Genomic DNA, 23690 nt, shown 5'->3' with positions numbered 1-23690 from the left:
CTTTTTATTTTTATTTAAATGTAGGTAATTGCGGCTTCACTAGCGCAAGCGCCTTCACAATTCACATCAATGACTGACATGACATACAGTTGACATTTTACGTTGCCAACCTAATTACTATCAAATAACCAGTGGCTCGTACCAACCTGACAACACTTTGACAATTGATTATAAAAAAAAACAGACTTTATGTGTTTTATAATATCACATATTTCAGCCAAGTGACAAGCCTTGAATATGCGTCATAATATGTCAAAAGCAAACATAACCTCACTAAACTTTGTAAACGCTTTTTGCCCATTTTAGTTTTGTAAGAAAATGTTGTGAAAATACGACACAGTGAAAAACAATGACACTGACTCTCTGCAAGTTACAACACACGTGAGAAAAACAAATTATTTTGCACACACGACACAGTTTTCTGTTGAACTGATTTTACTACTCTAAATGTGTTATTGTCAAGTCAATGGAGGCACTTTGTTGTACTAGAGTAGAAACTCTTTCCTTTGCAAGAACTCAATTGCAACTTTATACAAAATAAGAAAATCATTTGTGCTATTGAAAGCGAAACTGTTCTACTTCCAGACTCTCGGTTCAAGTTCACCTTTGACCCGCAATCTGCAACGCAAAATATAAATTCATTATTTTTTCATCGATCGCCATCGCTTTTGATGATCAATTTATTTAGACACACGATAGTTCAGACGTGATGGGTTAAAAAGTGCGCCGCGGAATATTCCGATTTCGCATGACTTGTGCCAATATTGTTTGTGATGGAAGTGCAACGTATTTGTTATTTGAGTACGTTTTTAAGTCTTTTGCAATGAATGACGTGATTGAAAATGAATTAAGAAATACACAGAAATTGTTAAAATAATACTTAAAGAGGAAACTCCTTAACAATGAAAGCCAGAATGGCAAATATGAAAATATTTAGGAATAGGGGAGAGTAAGTGGGGAGGTGATTTCAGAGATCTGGGGATGGAAGGAATAAGAAGAGGTAGAGAAAGTGGAAGAAAAATATTTGAGAGGGATGCTAGGAGTGGACAGATTACATAGGGAGAGAAGGGTATAAGAGGAAGAGGCTGAGACTGAAAGTGGGAAAGAGAGCGGCAAAGTTTGGGGTCAAGGATGGAAAGGAAGAGTGGAGGATACTGATGGAATGATGGAGACAAAAGAAAAAGAAAAAGGAGAAGAAGGAGAGAGAGAACAGGTATGTCAGTGAAAAAGTGAAAAGATTAAGAGCAAAAGGAGGACGGATAGATGTAGAGCTGAGTGAAAAGGACAAAGACACGGACAAGCAAGAAAGAAGGAGAAGAATCAAAGAATCCAGATACAACAGGGAGTATGAGAGGTGGATAACAAAGGAAATTCCGGAGTAGCTAGGGAGAGAGAGTGCAAGAGAAAAATGATCGTGAGATATGGAAGAAGAGGAAAGAAGGTGCAGAATGTGATGTGAGGAGAGAGAGGGACAATTGAGCACATGTGGAATGGATGTAACAAAATGAGAGAGAGAGGGGGAAATAAAGGAACGAGGAGAAATACTGAATGAAGACGGAAGGGAGATAAGATGGATGAAAGAAATATGGAAGAGGAGGGAAAGAATAGGAAAGAAAGGGGTTTGGAATTGTTAATTTTATATTTGTAATCAGGAATCTGAAAGCCCGAAGGGCAAATACAGCACATCTATCCACTATTGGTACAGGACCAGATCAATTAATTACTCAGCACCTCGAAGTTCCACAAAGTTGAACAAAACTGTTCACCTCAGCGCCCCCAGTTAATTAATCACATCATTAATTAGTTGAAGATAATTACACAAAGAGTGTCACTCAAAACCAACCGACTTTCACCCAACACCCTGTATGCCCCGGATGAAACGCCACGAATGATTTACTGCCCACCAGAGAGCCGTCGCGATCAATCAAAAGTTGACAGACCTGTCCTCACTTTACGAAAATTTCAAAAGTGCTAAGCTCGTCAAGTTCAATAATAAAATTCTAAATGAATGTCAAAATTATAAGGGCATTATTTTAATATTTGTGGTTATGAAAATTTTCGGCAAATACTTTTGGAAATTATGAATTACGTTATATTTATAACATAAAATCAGGTATAAGTATAACGAAAAATGACGTTCCGCAAACACTCTAATGACTGTAACTCCTTATGTTGATATGTGCAATATGGATTTTATACAATTCCATTCTCGGAAGGATAACACAGAAAAAAATTAAGTTAAAGTTCAAATTTTACATGTATAAACATATTATGTTATGTGATAATTGTTGTGGAGAGTGTATTTTTTATCAACTTACCAACAAAACGCGAAATTCACTATTTGCAATACAATTACTTATTTACATAATTTATGGTGACAGGACAATTATTGCGATTATTTTTTCATGTTTATAACTTCCAATAGTTCATCAGCATTTTTGATCACATGTTCAAATCTGTCCAATCGTATCATTATTATAGTGAGAATAATCTAAGTACATTATCCAAGTGAGAATAATAATTATAGTTCGTATTTTGTTTTAATTTTTCTTTAGTGACAACGTATTTTTCAATTTGACAGTAAGTGTCATCAATTGCTGAACATGAACGAAGAACGATTCAGTGCGATAATATAATTTTTTTTTGGTATTTTTGATTTTGTACTCATGAAAAAATAATCCTACGAATACCCCTCGAGAGTGAGAATAAATAGAAAATAATTCTCCAGATTCTTTCGAAAAATTGTTGCCAGGCAATAGACACGAGAGCCCGGAGGGCTCGAGTGGCTATTGCCATCTGGCAACAAGTTTGAGCAACAGCGTGATGAAGAAATATCTAATACAACAGCCAAAGTGATGTCTCATGTCTAATACGCCGCCAGACATTGCAGATTATAATCTGTAATAATATCACAAGAGAGTGAGAATAAATTGAAAATAAAAATCTGTCGAATTATTTTCAATTTATTCTCACTCTCTTGTGATATTATTACAAATTATAATCTGCAATGTCTGGCGGCGTATTAGACATTAGACATCACTTTGGCTGTTGTATTAGATATTTCTTCATCACGCTGTTGCTATCGATTGTATGCACGTTCATTATCTTATTATGCACCAGAAATAAACGATACAATACTTTTTCAGGCAAATAAAATGCTTTGGTTAAATTTAAATTAAATTTTGTCGGTTTCGTTGTTAACTTCCTAAACACACCAACAGATAGCGGCACGGTCCATGTCCTGAAAAGTGCCTCCGAAAAAGTGCGTACGAAAAAGTGTTTCCAAAAAAGAGTTACTTCTTGTCCGCATGGGAGTACGTAAAATTACCTTTTTCATTAAGGGTGCATAAAATAAAATATCACTAGGCCAGAAACGGCACGTTTGCGGGCCAAGCCGAAAAGCCGACGCTTGCAACCGTTTCTGGATGCGTAATAGGTACACAAAAATTTTTGTGCCGACTTCCACGGATATTTGTTAAATAAAAATTAAAGCACTTGTTTTAGTAATTGGTACTAGGTACGTTTTGTGTTGGCAACACTTAAACATTTAAATTTTAAAATCGACATTGCTCTGGTTTCCTGACTTTAATTAAATTTAATTATTGCGTTTCTTTTTTGATATTTTCCTGAAACATTTGGTATAATGGATACACCAGCTCACAGTCAAGAAGTCGCTAAAAAAGTATTTTTCGTTAATTAATTTTAATTAAATACTGCTTCTTTGAAATTTGTACTTTATTGTACATTTTTAACGAGCCATGCACAGAATTAACAATGACGCTTGACAGAATCCTGATAAGTGATAACACATGCCAACCGAAACCGATGACAACTCAAAATCCCTACTTTTAGCCGAACTAGGCCGGCAATACATGTGTTTCTGGACAATTTCGGGATTTATAAACTACCAAATTCCCGCCGGAGGCACGAAAAAAATAAGTTGTTTTTTTTCTGTTGTTCTGTTATTTTAACTTTAGTAATTTTCTTTAATGTTTCCTCTAATTATTACATAGATTAAAACTAAAATTATAATTACTAAAACTAAAATCTTACAAATGAACTAGACAAGTTTTTTTTTCCTGCTTTAGCTTTTTACAGGGTCATTATAAATGATTGTCCCATCGCAGTTGGCGTTGAAAACCCACACAAATTTTGGATGTGCCGCAGCCTCGCAACGTTAGCCAAACTAGTTAATTTAATTTCCACTACCGCCAGGAGCGCCACTATCGGCGATACTTGTCTCACTCATTTTATAAGGCTTGCGGCACATTAATCCCTGTCACCAACGCCAACTGCCATGGGACAATCATTTATAATGACCCTGTATAAGCAACTAAACGTTAAACGTCTGCAATTTCCGCTAGAATCTAAACAGATTTTCAAAATATTTTATATTTGCTTGTTCGCCATCTTAACTCTTTCCACATTCCACTTTTATCTTTTAACGATCTTCATTACTTTTATCAATAGAAAATATAACAGCCAGCAAACAAAACTGTTTGGTTTATTTTCCAACATAAAAACTTTTCAACAAAAACAAAAAAAAAAAGTCGTAACCTTTATCAGATACAATAGATTGTCACGTTTTTTGCTTCTATCTTTCTTCAAACGAAATAAAGAGATTCTCGACATAAAATATTTACAAGAAAAAAAATGTTTTCAAGTTTTTAGAATAATTTCCAATTTTCGAACGCTTAACATGCGTAGTCCTCAAATTTCTACAATTTCTTTCTCAAAGTTGCTAAACTATTATTTGTTACTAAAAAATGTTATCGTTAAATAAAAAACTACGCTTTCTTATTACAAAAAAAAAATAAGTCACGGCATCAAGGCCGGACTTAGTTATCACTACAGATATTTTTATCAAATAATGAAAGCACAGTTTTTTTATGTCATCATATCATATATTTCGCCATATGCCCACATTTTTTACACATTACGGATTACATAATATTATTAAATATTATAATTACTCGTAAAAGAGGGCACAGCATCGAGACCTAATTTTATTATATCATTACAAATATTTCTATCAAGTAATCATAATTTCTTTGAAACTATTTGTTATTTTTATTAGGTATTATTGTTATTTTTGACAATCCAGGGTGGACTTAGTTGACCCCCTTAGATCGATTTTGACACGCGCCAAAATATTTTCGTTAGATTTTCTTGGGGCGCCTCGACGTCTTTATTTCCATTTATTTCGCGGTTTGGCTTATTCTCAATTACATCATGTAAACAACTTTCGGCAGCGATGGCAAAAATAATGAGGTTATGAGGAAATGGCGGGGGTGGTGTTACGCTTTATGTCTCGATAATAATGTTGAACAATAATTGACTGTCATTGTTGTATTAGGCTTGTTGAAAGCTTTGCGCTCTCATTTGGAGCTTCAGCGTTCGAGCGAGCACGTAAACAAATACGCGTGCCACGGAAAGCTTCAAGAAAATTTTATAGAAAGAAAAACCACGCAGATTGTTGACCCCGCAGGGTACACTCAGCTCACGACACTCATTTCTGGACGCTCCGTTGAAATAGCATTCTGTTTTCAGAAAACCCTGTCGGAGTTGTGGCACCGCAACCAGTCGCGCGCCGCTTCCAGCCGCACCTACACCTCCGTCTTGAGCAAATGCCCCCCGAGCGCCCGCCAGTTCCAGAGGTCCGCCTCTGACGGTGTGGCCGACCGCCTCCAGGGAGACTTCAACCTGCGGCCCGCCGACAGCCACCGCTCCTACACCTTCCTCGGCTGCAACAAGGTGCAGCAGAACTCCGCCGTCATCGACTGCGCCAGCCTGCGCCCCATCGTGCTGAGCGAGGCCGCGCCTCGGGCACCGCAGACTCGGCCGAAGCCCGCCGCCCCCGGTCCGCACGACAAGTTCAGGATTTTGCGCCTGTTCGGCCAGCGGCGGCGGTACAACGGCCACTTCCTGCGCCAGGGCAGCGTCGACAGCAGCCACACCATCAGCAACTCCAGTCTGCAGGACGTGGACGAGATCGACTACAGCAGCTCGGATCTGGTGCGCTACATGGAGGAGATCAACGAGGACATTGCTTAACGGAAGGTGGTGCGCCTCGACAAGGTGGTGTGCTTCGAGAGGCTGGAGACTATACCAGAACTATGATCTCAATGTGTTGTCTGTGATTTGTATAACATAATTTAATTTGTGTATTTTTAAAAGATGCGTTCGTGGTGCAAATGGAGGAGTTGATGATTGAAGGAGAGAGTATTTTAGCGTGTGTGGTATAAACTAAGACAAGTAAAGTAAGACATTTTAATAAAATGTTAATGGATATGTAAAAAAACTCTTTTGTGGTTTGATTTTGAAGTTTTCTGGCATAACACGAAATATTTAAGAAATACGGAGAAAAAATGATATAGGAGTGGGAAGCAAAACAGATTGTTTTGGAAAACAATAAAAATATGAAGTATGCGAGGGGGAAAGAGAAAGAATATGTACAAAGTGCAGACATACCGTAGAACAGATCAAATCAAAGACATTGTGGAGTCTTGCAAGTTTACGAGATAATAAAAATTTTTGTTCGACACTGTCAGAATTTGAGAATTTTCTCCTGTGAACGGATTTTGATAAATGTCACAACTTGTCAAAACGAAACGTCAAGCTAATTTTAAAGATTTTAAGTGATTTGGAGCCTTTAAGGGGTTCGTCGAACAAAAAATTGTATTCAACTCGTTCGTGTGTAAATTGAGCCTTTTTTGACACTCGTGGGCCTTTTAAACGCTCGTTTCACTCGTGTTTAAAAATGGTCCATTTGTGAGAAAAAAGGCCCAATTTACACACGAACTCATTAAATAAACTACTATAATAACAAATTGCACAGGATTATAAAAATTAAAAAAAAAAAGTTAAAAGCGTATATGAAACATTTAAAGAAATTGAAAAATAAAATACTTAAATTTGCTATTTTGAAGCTTTTTTGCGACTGTTGAAGTACAAAAAAACGCAGGATATTTTAAGAATTGTTTTTTAAAATGTAATTCTGTTCTAACATTCAGTTTGAAGGATTTAACACTGATATTAGCATTATTTATATGTTCTTTATATTATTATTAGTATTACTTTCTCAGGTGTGACGTCAAGAAGACGTCAGTTTAAAATCTGTAAACAAATTTTTATAAGTATTTGATGTTGTTGGTAATTCGGTAAGAAAATAAATTATTCATGTAAATTTTCGTCGTTAAATACATATTTATATGTTCTGTCACTTAAGATAAGAAATGAATGAAAATTATGTTACCTATTAGTGGAAAGAGGAAAAGGAGGCATGATGACAAAAAAAAGAAAGAGTTTGAAAACGTAATGGATATCGCATACAAGAAAAACACAAAAGAAGATCTAAAAAAAATGAATTGGAGGGAGGAGAGAATTAGATTAATGAACAGCGCCTTGCATAATAACCAGTGAATAATTAATTAAAGAAATGATAATACCTAATAGTAAAGAGAGAGAAGTTCCACTAGTATACCTATAAAAAATAGAATGAAATTTTAAAAAATTGTTAAAAAACTAAATAAAAAAAAAAGAACGAAGTGGATGAGGGTATTGTAAAAGAACTACAAAATATTTAAAAAATTGACAGTAAAGTTAAAATATTGCTTGAAAAAGCAAGTATTAAAAGTAATCTGCTGAAAAAATGTTTATGTGAAAGAACTACAAAGTGTCTATAAAAGAATGTAGGTATATCAAGTGGTTTGTCGAATTCGAATATACAGTGTGGAAACTTTAACTGGAATAAAATTCATAACTTGGACATAGGGGGTTTTTGTAAAAAATCCCGAAACAGGTCGATTTTTGTTTTTTCTTGCACACATTTTGGCGCAAGCTCGCAACCACCCCTAACTTTTTTTTCAAATGGAAGGGTACGCCAAGTCATACCGCGTTTCAAAGCCCACTTCGCAAAGAACATAACGCACTTTTTATTTCCTAAATATTTTCAAACTCTACGTGCTAAAAATAAAAACCAATTTTGTAAATTGAATTATATTTAATGCAACCAATGCTCAAAATTGGCAACGTTTGTTTCTTGGCAAATTGCAGATCGATAGTAACATGCATCCCTTACGTTTTGTAACATTTCCGGTATGATTTGGCTAATTTCATGTTTAATACGTTGCCTAAGATCTCCAATACTATTCGGTTTAAGGCATGAAATTAGGCAAATCACACCGGAAATCTTATAAAACGTAAGGAATGCATGTTACTATCGATTTTCAATTGGCCAAGAAACAAACGGTGCCCATTTTGAAAATTTGTTGCATTAATTTTTTTTTGTTTTTTAGCACGTAGGCTTTGAAAATATTCAGGAAACAAATAGTGCGTATTTATTCTTTGCCAAGTGGGCTTTCAAACGAGATATCACTTGGCATACCCTTCCATTTAAAAAAAGAAATTTAGGGGTGGTTGCGCACTTCCGGGAGGAGATATGCAAAAACCATATGCGTCAAAATGTGGGCAAGGAAAAACAAAAATCGACCTATTTCGGGATTTTTTACAAAAATCACCTAAGTCAAAGTTATGAATTTTATTAAGGCGACTGTACACGTATCAAGTAGCTAAAGCGAGTGACTAAATCAAGTAACTAAATTTAGTTACTTGTATGGTGTAAACAACTTGTTTAGTCAAATTTGCTAAATCAAGTACTTGCGCAAGTACTAAATCAACTAAATTTAGTTACTTGATTTAGTCACTTGCTTTAGCTACTTGATACGTGTACATCCGCCTTTATTCCAGTTAAAGTTTCCACACTGTATTTTATTTTTGCCGCTCTATAGCATATTGTGGTACCAAATAGAAAAACAGAGGTTATGTAAGTCCACTAATTTTTTTCGTTTTTACAATAAAAGGAATTTCTGTTAGGTACAGTGTCCGCCACATGCCATATTTTATTTCCCATTCATTACAGTCTAAAATCTCGCTAAATTTTAATACACATCACATGACAAGTGTTTAAAGCTGTTGTCTGAAGAATACAATAGGATCATGATCATTTTCAATTAGTAGGTAATACTCAATGGGCTGACAATTCACATTTTTATTATACTCGTAAACTATCAAAACCCTCTACGATCAAAATATAACTTCTGCGAACACCTTACAATGAAGGTTTGGGGTAATTAAAAGAAACACATTTTGGGAATTTATGTCTTCTTATTTGACTATTAACATTTGATTTGACGGCTTTAACGGCTAGACATAGTTCGACAAAATCAATTCCACAGGACTCTTTTTTGACAGTAAAACAATGAAAAATAGATTGACAAAGAAGACTTTAAAAATAATAAGAAGATAAAGTAAAAAATAAAAGATAGATAAAAATCTTCATTAAAAAAAAGACAAGATTTGGTAAAGCGTAGCAAAAAAAAGACAGTGAAAAATTAAAGTCAAAGATAAAAATTTTTATTAAAAGAAAGACAAGATTTGACGAAGTATAACAAAAAAAAAATGACTAGAAATACAAAAGCGGCTATTAATAGATGTCGAAAGATTTAGACAGTGGCGGCTCCTCCGAGGAGGCAACGCAGATAGTGCCTCCTCAAATAAAATGAAACAAAAAGAAAATAAAAAAATACAAACTTAATTTAAAATGATATTAAATCATATTATTTATGAAGATATTTGCTTATAAATGATAATTATTGTCATAAAAATGTATTACAAGAAGATTTTAGCGGTGAGTAGGTATTTGTTGCTTTTGTCGACCGAAGGCAAACATTAATTTAGCGCACTGCTTCGCTACTAAGCGGACGAAAATGGGCCAAACTACAAGGTAATGATCTTAAAAATATTGCCCGTTGTATCGAAGGACATCAAAAATCAAAAGAACACATCAATTACTGGGAAAACAGAACAGTAATAAGTTGTTTGTCAAAAAGCGAGGCCAACTGTAATAAAATTTATATGTAATATAAAAATTAGTTCAAATTTTAACAGAAAATGTTAATTTAAGAATACAGTACTTACATATATCAATACTGAGATTTTAACAACGGAAATAGGGGTTTCAAATGAAGCAAAAAATGTAAAATCAAAAATAAAAATAAAAGAATGAGCTTATATTAATAACATAATTACATAAACATTTTTGTTTTATAATAGAAATATTTCAGATAATATTGCGGAATCTGGAAAAGTGTCCCGAATGCTTGCAGCGTTTCCACGTTGAATGGCAAGGGAAATCCTCTCGAAAAGGAATTTCTTTGATTTTGAATCGCCTGATTCCGCGATAAGTCTGTTTCCGATGACATTAATGAAATCGATGGCTTCTTTGCACCAAAGGCCTAAGGTTTCAAATGCTAAACCTTTAAACACGTAGTTTGACGAAATGATTGAACTATATTTGCTATGTTTGCGTTTGCAAGCCATTTCAGCGGCAAAACCTGAGACTTCAGATGATCTCAATACTTAACTGTCTGCAAGTGTATCTACAACAGTAACGTCCCAAACCAAAGGTTTAATCCACGGTACTAAAGTCATCTCATCTGGGCGTTTTCCGTCATCCCGAAACAGTCCGTTTGGTTCTAAAGTTGAATTCACATGAATTGAAGTTAAAGACCGGTTGATAATGGAAATAATTTCAGTGTGTCTTGAAAATCTACCACTGCTTTTGAAACAACTTAGACCGTGGGTGCCAGTTTCGTCAACTTTCGCATTGCATTTGCAAATATGAGGTGTACAAAGATTACAACCCAATCTTAAACCAATACAAACTTGGAAGGAAGTGTTATCTAAAAGAGTACCAATATTAAGAGAAGGTATTGCATGTAACCAAGATCCTAATTCTCTGCATTGCAAAGCTTTAAAACGAGCCAAGTCTCTAGGTGAATTAAAGATTAAGTCATTGGCAATTATTCCTTTGATATTAATATTATCCCAATTCTTCTAAAATTGTGGAATTGTTGGTATTTCGTTCTCATTTGCTACACGCCAGACTGCTAAAGCTTCATCATAATGGTGAATATTAAGCTCATTATCCTTTGAGTTTAGTAATAAAGAAACAAACTTTTTAACCCCATTAATTGAAGATAGGAAAGCAGGAAGGCAAATATCGGAAATACGACGAATTCCCAGACCACCAAATCTAATCGGTAAAGTGGACTGACGCCATTGTAAATCAGTTAAACGTAAATTAAGTATTCTCTCTAAACAAGACTTTAAAGAAGAATCAATTGAATTAACATAATTCAAAAATTTCCAAAATGGAGTTGTTCTTAATAAAAAATTAAATTTTGGTATGAAAAGACAGTTTTTGATTAAAGTATAAGCCACGTGTCTGTTAAGGAGTTCAGCTTTGTTTAAAAGATTTTCAACTGTAATTATGGTTTTTTCGACGGTGTTTTTGAAACCTTGGTCAAAGATTGGAGAGCCTAAAAGAGATAAACTTTCTCGGTCACAGATTTTAATGCCTGGTGCTAAATTTTGAAATTCCTTTATGACTTTTAAATCTGTGTCTCCAGAACAGCAAAAGATCTCGCATTTGTTAAAGTTTAATTCAAGGCCAATTTCCTGAGATAAATTTATAACTTTCTTAAAGTCGGATAAAACTACTTCTGGGTAATCAGCTAAGGTTCCATCATCTAAATACCATATATTCATTTGAGAATCCAAAGATAAAATAATTGGTTGAATGGCAAGACTAAAAATCATGGGACCGCAGGGATCTCCTTGCTGGGCTCCAACAAACTCAATCCGGGGACATAATGTTATATACCGGGGGCCCAAAAATTCGCGGAACAACTAAATCAACTATGTCAACTCATGTTAGGAAATTATTAGAAAAATAATTTAAAAATCCCATATCTTTTATATTTGAAGATATTGGGGCTCAAAAGGTGGAGGTTTATTTTAACTACATATTTGTTTTTTACTAGCCAATGTTATAATAATTCTGAATGATTGTGATCAGGTTTGCAATTATTTACTTCATTATTTCCAGCGTTTCCAAGAAGTGATTTTATGTGGGTTTTACCTTAAATAACGTATCGCCACATGACTTTGATTTTTCTTTCTTATTTCCATGGATACAACAAAAATGAAATATTTGCAGACTATTGGGATATTATATATTCATTTTCTAAACGCATGAGGGTTGGCCATGATTTTTGACACATTTAATAAAGTATAGTAAAATTGACAATATGTATGAAGGAAATAATCAACAGTAATATCCCAAGTGCATGAAAATAACCGATTAAATTTTGACGTTTTGTCAAAAGGTTTTGCTTAGAAATATGTCGAGTACATTTTCCACGTAACAAAATTTTGGGTGGAAAATTTACGAGAAATATTTCTTTAAGCAAAACGTTGCGACAAAAAACGTCAAAATTTAATCAGGTTATTTTCATGCAAGCGGGGTATTCGGAATGATTATTTCCTGAATTATTATGAACAATTAGATTTTATAACGAATTATTTGCAACATCTTTGACAATGATTGCAAAAAATTCAGAAGCGATTAAATTTTGACACATAGATATTTACCCGGCTAAATTTTGACGTTTCAAATTTAACCGATATAAAAGCCAGAAAAAACATAGCAAACGGCTTTTTATACAGGGTTATTCTAAATGATTGTAGTCGAAGTAGGCGTGAAAACTGAATGTAAAATTTATGGTTGCCGCTCCACATAAAAAAACATCAAAATAATGTGAATAAGTGAGTACACACCGTTCACACACGGGAGTTAAATTGGGTGGAAAACAACTCAATATTTCTGGATTCAACCGTTAATTTAACAAAAATAAATAAAAATCACATCACCGCACTTTTCACCTAAAAAATGACAGTGACAGCGAGAAAACTGACAGTTCACATGAAAGCGGCAAAAATGTAATAACATGGACATGGCCTACTTCGACTACAATCATTTAGAGTAACCCTGTATGTATGAAGGAAATAATCAAGGGTAAAAGGTGTCCGTCAGTCACAAACGTGACATTACTCCTTTCGATCATTTCCCTATGGAAATGTTTCTATAAACATTTACAAAGCAGTGTGTTTGCACCTACGACTTTATTGTGCACTTGATGTAACAATGGTTGCTAATGAAGTGAACAAATTTTCCTTATTCATAAACGTCGAAAATACAATGATATCGTGTCAAAAAGTACGGACAGGCGTTTTAGTAGCATAGCATAGTATAACGTAGACCTCGATTTTGTAACAAAAATTGTTCTGCAGCTTTCAGTTAAAGAAAAAACTCCCAGAAAGTGAAAATGAAAATGGCAGTAACGCAATAGGTAACTAAAAACTACCGTATGTAGTCATGGTTACATTTTTTTTCTCTCAATTGTTGGTTAAAACGCCTAATAATATTCACAATTGAATGTCTTCCGTTAGCAAAACGCATGGTGTGTCTTTGCAGCTAAATATCGCGTTATTTTCTGCAACACCAAGAGCTACATAAATACTATTGGGGACAAATTACTTTGGTCGTCAAGTCAGTTGACTGACATAAAGTTATAAAGCAAGCATTAGGACGGTTAACCTTATTTTTTACTACTGTCAACCACCGTCACTATCAAACTCATCATTGCAAAATGTTAAATACCGAAAAATGGACAACTGAAGGAGATATTCCAAGTAGGAAAAATTGTAAAGGTTTCCACAAGGCAATTTGGCCCATGAACAATCCCCCAGAATCAAGGGAGATGATTCTAAATTTTTGAATGGTGGATGGTGCCATATTTTTGACAAGAGAAAAGTCAATAATTTGAAATTGTCATCACTATTGACTTGATGTTAATGCTTGGTTTACATTAATTTGTTTTGAAGTGACAGAAAAATGACGACCAAAGTACCGAGCGATCATTTAAAAAATAAATCGAGTTTGCTTTGGAGCCTATGCTATAGCATGTGTTGCCATAGGTAACACGCCGACTCAATTTATTTTTTAATTGATCGCACCGTATTTTGTCCCCAATAGTACATATAATCTGTTTCAAAATCAAAAATCCACCACCTGTTGAATTATGTTGGCAGAAAAAAAGAAATCCCTAGAAAAAGTTTAATTTTTTTGGTTTGGCTCAACCTCCCGCCAAAATTTGATATTGAACTGTTTAGTTTATTTACGAAACACAAAATAATTATTATGTACAAAAAGGTTTTAGCTACCATATTATACTTTTTGAGTGAAATAATAAAATGAGAATAAAAAACACGATGAACTACGACCAAAACGACTGTCCAACAGTTTTCTCTCATAACCCCACTTTTTTCTGACACTTGCAGACACACCAAAAACAAAAGTAGGCGACGTTGTCGGTTGTATTTTCGAGGTGGAATGCACTGTTGGTGGATTTTTGATTTTGAAACAGATTATAGTACAATATTCATCTGCGGTAAAATAATTTGACAACTGTCACAATTTACATTTATTTTAAAAAGTTTTTTTTTTCGTTGCTATGATAGGAAAGGAATTTTTGGATATCTATGGTTGAGAGCACCTTTGAGAGTTTCAAAAACTGCAACAGTGCGACCTGTGATTTTTCTGCGGTAAACGCCTCCAGTTTCACGAAACAACTTTACACACCGGCTCAAGTTGTCTTCGAAGGTTTTCCGGTCAACAATAACATTTAAAAAAAATATATATTTTTTGGGAAATTCGGCGATAAACTCTTCTAAGCAGTTTTGCACGGAGTAGATCCATGAACCATTCACTTTTAAACCATTGCGAAAATAACTTTCAATAAAAAACGTTTTCTGCTCTAACGTGAACATCAGCAAACAGTACAAACCTCTCTGAACACTGAACGCAAATGTCAAAATATGACAGTTCTACTCTAATTTTACTAACCGGAAGTTCAAACGACGACATGCCTTAACAAAAACAAAATATTTCCATTGGTAATGCTACCAGAATATTAAATGAACACCCGCTACAATTATGTTCCCACATCAATAATAGGATCATTCAGTTTTACAGATAGTTTAGTTCTACAAAAGAATTTCATCAAAGCAAATTATTATCGAAGGTACAGGGCACAGCCATCTCTACTTACAAGCCGTGAAGTTAAAATTGGCAACACCGCTTAGTCGCCTTCAAGTGGGTCTACGCGCCAGGCCGCTCAAAGCGCCTTATCTAGTTAATTCGTTTTTTGGTAGGTAATTTTTTTAAATTTCATATAGTAATGTAATGAATAAAGGATGGATAAAAGGGAAACGTATAAAAGTAGTAGTTTATTTAACGAGTTTGCGTGTAAATTGGACCTTTTTTGGCATGAGTGGGCCAGTTTAAAACGCGAGTGAAACGCGTTTTAAAGGGCCACGAGTGCCAAAAAAGGCCACATTTACACACGAACGAGTTGAATACAACGTTTTTTTGTTCGACTAGCCTCTTAAAGGCTCAAAATTCGCTTAAAATCTGTAAAATTAGCTTGACGTTTCGTTTTGACAAGTTGTGACATTTAACAAAATCCGTTCACACAAGAGAAAATTCTCAAATTCTGACAGTGTCGAACAAAAAAACATTATAAGATTTCAACGATTTTAATACTTAGTACGGTCGGTGGACAAATAAAACTGGGACACTTAAAATTGAATCTACGTAAATCAGACCATTGAATAGTCAATATATTTGTCAGTGTCTATATAATATGTCATACCAAAGTTAACCTATTTGTAATAAAGCCGTAATTAAACGATGCAAATTTGTAAATTTTAACTTATGTGATTGTCATTTTTGTCCCAGTTTTATTTGTCCATCGACTGTACATATTCGCTAATTATTCAAAGTGGTAAGTTTTTTCTTTGTACTACGTTTTTCATGTTGACAAGCATTCTTTTTATTTTTACTATAATTATTTAACACTATATTGCTCATAATTAATGCCACAAGGACGTATATTTTTTCACATGGTGTTCCACATTCGCATACAACACTAAAATCAACATAAAGGTTATCTGATTTTATACTTTTAATTGCTAATGTGGTTAATAATCGTACTTTTTGATGATTCTTTTTGCTCAAGAATTGTTAAATACTTCTTCAGCACCAATTTATCTCACTGTTTTTGATTCAAACTCACAAAAACACTATCTAACAAACGTAGACTGATGAAGGAATAGACCCACACGCGACGTTGCCAGATTTCTAACTTCACGGCTTGTAAGTAGAGATGGCTGTGTACAGGGTTATTCTAATCTAAATGATTGTTGTCGAAGTAGGCCATGCCCATGTTATTACATTTTTGCCGCTTTCATGTGAACTGTCAGTTTTGTCGCTGTCACTGTCATTTTTTAGGTGAAAAATGCGGTGATGAGATTTTTATTTATTCTTGTTAAATTAACGATTGACTCCATTGAGTTGTTTTCTAATCCAACAAACCATAAATTTTACATTCAGTTTTCACCCCTACTTCGACTACAATCATTTAGAATAACCCTTTATAATAACAAGATCTAATTTTTTATCGGATACATTTTTCAATTTTACGAAAACTTTTTGCTTAGACAATTTTACGAGTTGAATTTGAGCATTTTTATTGGTTAAGCCCGAGAGCTTTAGCTCGAGAATTTAACCTTTGAATAAAAATGCCCAAATGTCATGGAATAAAATTGTCTAAAGCAAAAATGTTTTTTTTCTACTGGAGTTTGGAAAACTTTAACATTCTAAGTAATACTAATTTGAGTTAGGAAAAGTGAAAAATTTCCTACTAGGGCGGAATCCTTGACTATCGTCCCGATCAAAAATCCCATGCCTAATACGGAAAAAAATTGAATTTCCTAACTTATTGCACAAATAGCTAAAGTGAAAATTGGGAAATTTATCAGATATAAAAAATTATGTCGTGTTATTTTTGGTAAGATTAATTCCAGAATACAAACTTTAACGTTAATTATTTATTTATAATACAATTATTAAAAACACAATTAAGTATTAAAAACAATTTGAGAATCTTACGGGAGTAATATGCAATTTTAATTACTTTCGACAGATGACAGAGTAGTGGGACGTTTTTATCGCGATAAACATTTTTGATTGGATGAAAGCAAGCGCTCTGATTGGCTGAACACACACGTTTGATGTATGTACAGTCATTCACCAAAATAAAATAGAACAAAGTGTTACCTTAGACAGTTTCACAATTCAAAGATTTGTGTAGTGTAATTGGGACGTATGTGTCTCAGATTACAACTTGATTTAACTTGACGATTGATCTACAAAAAGTTAGGTTGTGTTTTTAGCACTGTATTTTTATTTATGTTTAATTCGGCAGCAATTGCACGTACTGATACCCCATCCCTTAATCTTGCGGTGATTACCGCTTTCTGTGCTGGCGATAAGTTCGGCATTATAATTATCTAATACTGATTAAGTGATTAATATCGTCGAATGATGATATTTATCAGATTTTTTTTTTAATTTTTGACACTTTTGTTTCCTAAGAGATGGATTTTGCAAAAATATCGAATTACAGAATCGAAATTTACTTTGTCCCATTTTATTTTGGTCAACGACTGTACATACGTGGGAAATAATCTTGGATATATTAGGTAAGTACTGTCGCGAGCAATAAATTTTGGTTGTCCATGTCATTTCAAAATTTGGTTACATTGTCACAAATTTAAAAAAATTTCCCTGCCTGATTATGCCCATGTCAACAAAGTGTCAAAAAAATGAGAACAAAATGACAATTAATGTCATACAACATGATGTTAGGTTATGACATTTACGACTGTTTTACAATGGAGCATTTTCGACTGCGTCAAAGAATGACCTTGACGACCAAAATTTATTGCTCGCGACTGTACATAAAAATAATGAAAAAATATGAGTGAGTCAAGTGTAAATTGAATTGAATTGTTTTGCATTCGTTGAACAATAAAAATTCCGGTTTTTATTTATGGGTATTGTTACGATTTAAATCGCGGCAATTTCTCTAGAATGTTCTAGAAGCCATCGCGACAAAAACGTACACGGGCTTCCGCCGAAAAATCTACGTAGAGAGGGGGCGAAGACTATAAATGGGGGAACCAGGGACAAAAGGTGGAGGTTCACGGCTATTCGCAGTGTTAGTGCCTGGGAGAGTCAAGGGGACAGTGATCCAGTGAATTTGCAGGGCTGACGAGGCGTCGTAGTGAAGTTCACGAGGGTCGTTGGATTCGTCCAAGTACCACCGCCCCAAATCGCCAAGCGGATCAAGCACTGTCTCATTGGTAGTTGTATATAATCCATTTTTGAATCAAATTTTAATTTTTCGTCAAGGGCAGACACTTTTTATACACGGCTTCACCGTATCAGCTGGGAGTGACCTCGTCAGCATCGAGCTAGCGGCGAGCACCACAATTTCTTGCGACGTTTTTTCATCGGGCTGATAAAGTTCAACGACTCCAGTTGTCGACCGCCAGTAAATCCGGAACTCGCTGAAGTGAAGGAAGAAGAGCCCGACATCCTACCCTCACTGGAGGGCGGTGTAATCGTTCTAGCTTCCGAAAAAGGGTCGGCCTTCCACCCCCTTATAATTTCGCGACTTGCTGTCAACGGTGTCGGAAGATTGGCTCGTTGGATTCACGTCAAACAGGGAAGCTCGTGGGATAATTAGTTATATTTTGTTCGGGGTAAAATAGAAGAAAATTAGACAGCATTGTGTTAGTTTTCTTTTTGTAGATTGTATCATTTCGTTAAGTTGTGCTAGATAAGAATTGTAGGTACATTTCTAGGTTTCATTTCATATTATCGTAATCTTGTCTTGTAACAACAATTTCACGTGACAGTCTGTAAATAAAAACCATTCTCCACGAATTTGTTGTGTATCATTTCCCGTACTCCAGACAGTTCTCACCATTTTTCAGCCTCAGTCGACGATACTCGTGGTTCGCATTGTAAACCGAGTCGAAGCCCACGACCTGTTCGTTATTCCCCTGAACATTCCGGATTTATAACCGGTAACAGGGTTGCCCAGTTTCGGGAGGGTAATTTATAACGTAACAGTATGTCTAATAATCACTAGGGCCCGGATTTTAGGCAATTAAAAAGTCGGAAATAGGTGCCTAAAATAGTCCCTTAAACTACTGCAAATAGTCCCTTAAAAACTGAAAATAAGCCATACTAGGTCCTTAAAGTTGTGGTTAATTAAATTAAAAAATGTGTTTTTAAAGTTTTAAGTAGGTACACACAACAAGATATTTACTAATTATTTTTTATTAATTAATATACAATACTACAAGTTTGTTAGTTATTTACATTGTTACGTATTTACATTGCATACAAGATATTGCTCTAAATTTTCTACTTTAAAACATTGTCGGTTATCCACCAAAATGGACTTATATTTTGAAAAACTTCTTTCTACCTCGCAAGAGGTAATGGGCGCAAATTTGTAATAAATTTCTTCCATTTTGGTGTCATGTTCCGGCACATCTTCACCTCTAAAAATTCTTGCCAATTCTAGAAGAAATTTGTATCCAGGATTTTTTTCAGTAACATCTTCAAGTTTTTTTAATGCTACTGCTGCTACAGGGCCTGGAGATTTTTTTAGGGAGGTAAATACGTTTTCAACAATTTTGATTGAATCGGTTAAAGGTAACCCATTTTTTTCCAATTGAGTAATACTTTCGCAGATTATTTTAAAATTACTGCGAACATAAATTAATTGGTTTTTTATTCCGGGTTTCTTCATTATAGACTGTGCTTTTTGAATAGCAACAGCAGAACTTCCATCAAAGGACATGACAACCTGTGAGTAGTTAAAAACAGTTTAACAATCAATTAATTTGCTTATCTTTTATATACTTACTTCTTTAATGGAATCAAAGTGTTCTCTGTAAAACATAGCAGCCTGAAGCCATGTTCCCCATCGTGTTAAAATTGGCTGTGGAGGCAGTGGCATTTCTTTTAGTTTTTCTTTGTACATTTCAACTCTCAAAGGTGCCTTAACGAAAATTTTTTTCACGTTCGAAATTAAATTATCCACATCTTCATATTGATAGCGAATTTTTTCAGCCACTAGATTTAAAGCATGCGCTAAGCATGTGACATGCACAATTTTTGGATAAAACACCTTAAGGTGTCTACCAGATTTTATCATATATGGTGCTCCATCCGTTACAAACAAAAGAAACTTTTCAGCAACAACTCTGGTACTCCACAAGATTTCTACGCATAGAAATTTTAAATCAAAATAAATTTAAAAAAGTGAAAAACCCTTACCTAAAGATTGATTTACGAATCTAGCTATTGTCTCATGATTTGTTCTTTCTAATTGTTTAGACGCCAAAAGATAAGATTTTCCAGGTTCATCTTCTGAAAGTTTCCCAACCAGACAATTCGCCACATATCGCCCAAGTGCATCTGTTGTTTCGTCAACTGAAACCCATATGTTAAAAGGATCCAGCTCATTCCGAATGCGGTCAATAGTCTAAAAGTGAAAATAATTTTAAATTAAATATTAAAAGATAGTATGTTCATACATCTTTGTAGCATTTTGGTAAATAATTTTTCCGTAAAGTAGACTCATCCGGAATTTTTCTACCACAATATTTTGTCAGAAAATTCTGAAACGCAGGATTTTGTAGTTTGTGCCATGGTATATTGGCAGCTAAAAAGACGTTACAAAGTTCCATATTGAATGTACTATTTGCCGATTCCTCCAAGTTCTGTGTCAGCAACGTTTGCCGAAGCGGTGTCATAATGTTCTCTTTATGGATGGCCGTTTGCTCATGCTGTTGCAAGTGACATTTTTTTTCGCATATAAACTACAAAAAATAAAATTTTCAAATAAGTAAAAAATATAAAATGACATATTTTTAATTATGCTTAACTTACCAGTTTACCACAAGCTTTACAAAACATTTCTCGGGTTGATTTTATTTCATATAAATCTTTCTTGCTTGTCCACTGTAATATTTTTTCGCGTAAACTAATTTTTTGTTTCGGCATTATGTTCACTTTAAACAGGTTCACAAGAAACACGACCACTGCACGGAGATAAAGTAAACGAGAAATGACAAATTTGTAATGCTTATATTTACGTCTCCCACCAAATTTCAGAGGAGATGGTTAATTTTATATTTCTTAAATTTTTAGAAAATGACACCCTTAAGGTTTCTCTTATTGTTTCACTTCGGGATTTTAATTTTCGTTTTTATGGCAAGGACCATTTTATAAACGTTAAAGCTTCTAACAATACCTAAGTATCAGAAAACATTAGACCGCGTATACCTGCACCCCTTCGAACAGAGGCAAACAGATAAACTCTGTAATTTATGCCAGTCCAGTCTAATGGTTTGTGGTACTTAGGTATTGTCGGAGTATTTACCGCTGACATCATGGTCCCAACCGTAAAAGCGAAAAAGTAATTCCTGTATTGTACTGCACTTTGTACATTTCAGTAATTACATCTCCTTAAATTTTAAAATCATAAAGCATTGTAAATTTTATTGAGGTACCACTTTTACATTTTCAATACCGTAAACTTCCCAGAATTCGAAAATTGGGAAAAAACCGCAAAAATGAAATTGATTTTTGGTCATTTTAGGCATGTTCAGGCAGTTAAAAGGTAAAATAGGTATTTAAAGGGCATTTTAGGCCGAATAGGCAGAATCAAATATGGCTCTAATTACTCTAATTAAGCCAGAAATCATTTATAGACAAGTTTCATACATGTGCCTTAAAAAATAAAAATAGTCCATTTTGCCTAAAATCCGGGCCCTAATAATCACCTTAGGACAAGGAACAGACAATAAAATAGTCAACAAACAAAATTCGTTCTTTTATGTGCCAGCATAGAAATGTTACAACAGAAACATAAAAAAATTCTCCAACCTTATTGATAAGATAGATTATCACATTGTCGCTCTAGAAAAAAATATATTTTTGCCGTATTATTATTTGCGTCATTCATTGCTCAAAATAAAAATAATCACAAAAATTCCAGAGATATCACTTAACAAGCATCAAAATTCGTTTACGAAAATATACTTATTTTTAGCCACGTACTTAATTTTTTGAAGGACCGCGAAACCAAGTTTGGCTCAGGTTTAAATTCTTGGCAACCAAGCTTGAGCAGTGAAATTGAAAAATATCGCCAAAAAATTAGGTCTTGACGTTAAATCGTAACAAATTAATACTAATTCGAAGTTATCACAAAAATGGTTTATAAAACCAAGCTAGAATACTAATCAGTCGTGACAAGTGGACGGCCTAACTAGAAATAAAGAGAGTTGGAGCCGTCCAGCGTCACCTAAACTTTGGTACAAATCACAGGAATTACAGTTTATCAAAATTGGTTATGAAATAGTTGGAATTTTTCCCTGAAAAATCCTCAATATCACCATTCAGTTCGGCTATATTGTAATAATTAAAGCTCATGTTGTTGGGTAATGGCACTTGATTAGAAACGTGTAAATCAGAGGTAGGCAACGAGTTCAACTTGTAAAAATAGTCGTTGGGGAGAGCCCCACACTCCTCCAACTGGTGCAGACTGTGCACGTTATGATAGACGATGTCGGTCGGGATCGGAGGCTTGAAACTGTACAGGGGAATCCCGTGGACGTCGCGCCTCTCCATCTTGCTCTTCGAGTGCAACATCGGCTTCTGCCGCAACAGCGACTTCTTGAACGTCGGAATCAACCTGCAAAACCGATTAAACACGATTTTTAACCGATCCTAACCTCACATTTTGTGGTGGTTCTTGTAGTGGTACTTGATCCCGTTCACGTTCTTGTAGCGCTTCTCGCAGCCCTTCATGTTGCACGCGAACGGCTTCTTCTGCGAGTGGTCGAGCGTGAACAGCTTGTTACTCCTACAACCGGAGAGAACTAAATTTGCCACTTGGTCATACTGAAAGGCTTGCCCGAATATTTGTGACACCTCCTCCCTGTGCAGTCTTGGTTCGGTCTTCTTCTTCTCCTTGAAATCACAACCTAAATAATTGTTGTTGAACGCGGTCACCACCTCGGCGGGAACCACGTCCTCCAGTTCTTCTATCACAGCTTCGTTCAAATATGAGACTTCCGTTTTGCACGAGTATTGCGGCGGAGAGTCCTCAGGCCCGCTGAATTTAAGTACATAGCTCATCGGCACGCTGTCCGGCTTGTCCTCTTCTAGTTGCTCGATTTTGTGCGGATCGAAATCTGAAAGTGGCGGGTCAAGAAGGGCGATTCGAGAGGGGGGCTCACCTAAGTGGTCGCTCTCGATGTGTATTATTAGGTCTCTGAGGGTGTAGAAGTTCTTACGGCAGTTGTTAAACTGACAAGTGTTTTTCAAAAATACGGCCATTTTTTGGTTTTTTGTTCATTTTACGAAACTGTCAAAATGTCAGTTGACTTGATGGTCAACTGCTACCGAAAATCGCTGAAGAGGACCTAAACAGGACAAATTGAAGCGTTTGGAAGCGCAAACCTATTTTATTCGATACTAACATTGCCGATTTTCAGCTTGGGGCCTACTTGCGAAGGATGAGGTTAACCCGCGGTTAACTGTCAAAATTGACAACTAACACCTGACTCCTAAACGAAGTACGCGATTAGATTTTTTTTTAAATAAAAATGGACATCGTAAAATCAAAATCACTCTAATTGCGCATTCGACATTCACTATACTTTATAAATGCTGCCTCCAATTTATATTATATCTTTTAAATCACAATTAGATGTCTTAAAAACAATACGTTGCCAATACGTATCACACAAAATCACTAAGGCAAGTTGATGTGACTCTCACATTTTAAGTCCAC

General features: G+C 35.0%; 3 protein-coding genes and 1 long non-coding RNA gene across 6 annotated transcripts in view; 2 read left to right on the top strand and 2 right to left on the bottom strand.

The window, feature by feature from the left end:
- Window positions 1-6304, top strand: part of LOC138136691 (pyrokinin-1 receptor-like) — a 50640-nt gene extending 44336 nt beyond the window's left edge. Inside the window, exon 5 of the mRNA XM_069055970.1 lies at window positions 5551-6304. Within this exon, the coding sequence (XP_068912071.1) occupies window positions 5551-6054 (504 nt within the window). The 3' untranslated portion in view covers window positions 6055-6304. The remainder of the gene's footprint in view (window positions 1-5550) is intronic.
- An 11562-nt stretch (window positions 6305-17866) lies between these two features.
- On the top strand, window positions 17867-18757 carry LOC138136545 (uncharacterized). The gene is made up of 2 exons (XR_011161332.1): window positions 17867-18171; window positions 18221-18757. It is a non-coding gene; the product is annotated as an uncharacterized lncRNA (long non-coding RNA).
- A 383-nt stretch (window positions 18758-19140) lies between these two features.
- Window positions 19141-21668, bottom strand: LOC138136542 (uncharacterized). Its single transcript, XM_069055758.1, has 5 exons — window positions 20780-21668; window positions 20425-20709; window positions 20165-20372; window positions 19752-20110; window positions 19141-19691 (listed from the first exon to the last, which is right to left on the bottom strand). Exons 1-5 carry the CDS (start codon window positions 20891-20893, stop codon window positions 19203-19205), a joined length of 1455 nt encoding a protein of 484 aa, XP_068911859.1. The 5' UTR covers window positions 20894-21668; the 3' UTR covers window positions 19141-19202.
- Window positions 21669-21712: 44 nt separating this feature from the next.
- Window positions 21713-23573, bottom strand: LOC138136543 (juxtaposed with another zinc finger protein 1). 3 transcript variants are annotated; one of them, XM_069055760.1, is made up of 5 exons: window positions 23557-23573; window positions 23377-23463; window positions 23134-23319; window positions 22632-23088; window positions 21713-22586 (listed from the first exon to the last, which is right to left on the bottom strand). In XM_069055760.1, the coding sequence occupies exons 3-5, from the start codon at window positions 23231-23233 to the stop codon at window positions 22223-22225; spliced, it is 921 nt and encodes a 306-aa protein (XP_068911861.1). In that variant the 5' UTR covers window positions 23234-23319; window positions 23377-23463; window positions 23557-23573; the 3' UTR covers window positions 21713-22222. The 3 variants fall into 3 exon arrangements, with proteins under 3 accessions (XP_068911861.1, XP_068911863.1, XP_068911860.1); XM_069055762.1 differs by lacking the exon at window positions 23557-23573 and having other exon boundaries at window positions 22632-22757; window positions 22809-23088; window positions 23377-23543; XM_069055759.1 differs by lacking the exon at window positions 23557-23573 and having other exon boundaries at window positions 23377-23551.
- Window positions 23574-23690: the final 117 nt, after the last annotated feature.

This window comes from Tenebrio molitor, chromosome 8, assembly GCF_963966145.1.
Source record: "Tenebrio molitor chromosome 8, icTenMoli1.1, whole genome shotgun sequence".
Lineage (NCBI taxonomy): Eukaryota > Metazoa > Arthropoda > Insecta > Coleoptera > Tenebrionidae > Tenebrio > Tenebrio molitor.
Note: the sequence above shows the minus strand (reverse complement) of the source record. Positions and strands in the feature narration are given on the sequence as shown.

Bases quoted from the DNA above. Each gene is read 5' to 3' on its own strand.
- LOC138136542 (XM_069055758.1), bottom strand. From the start codon at position 20,893: ATGCCGAAACAAAAAATTAGTTTACGCGAAAAAATATTACAGTGGACA. The intron at 20,710-20,779 runs GTAAGTTAAGCA...TATTTTTTGTAG, and splicing joins GTAAAGCTTGTGGTAAACTG to TTTATATGCGAAAAAAAATG. The intron at 20,111-20,164 runs GTAAGGGTTTTT...TTCTATGCGTAG, and splicing joins ATTCGTAAATCAATCTTTAG to AAATCTTGTGGAGTACCAGA.
- LOC138136543 (XM_069055760.1), bottom strand. From the start codon at position 23,233: ATGGCCGTATTTTTGAAAAACACTTGTCAGTTTAACAACTGCCGTAAG. The intron at 23,089-23,133 runs GTGAGCCCCCCT...CGCCACTTTCAG, and splicing joins CATCGAGAGCGACCACTTAG to ATTTCGATCCGCACAAAATC. The intron at 22,587-22,631 runs GTGAGGTTAGGA...TCGGTTTTGCAG, and splicing joins TACAAGAACCACCACAAAAT to GTTGATTCCGACGTTCAAGA.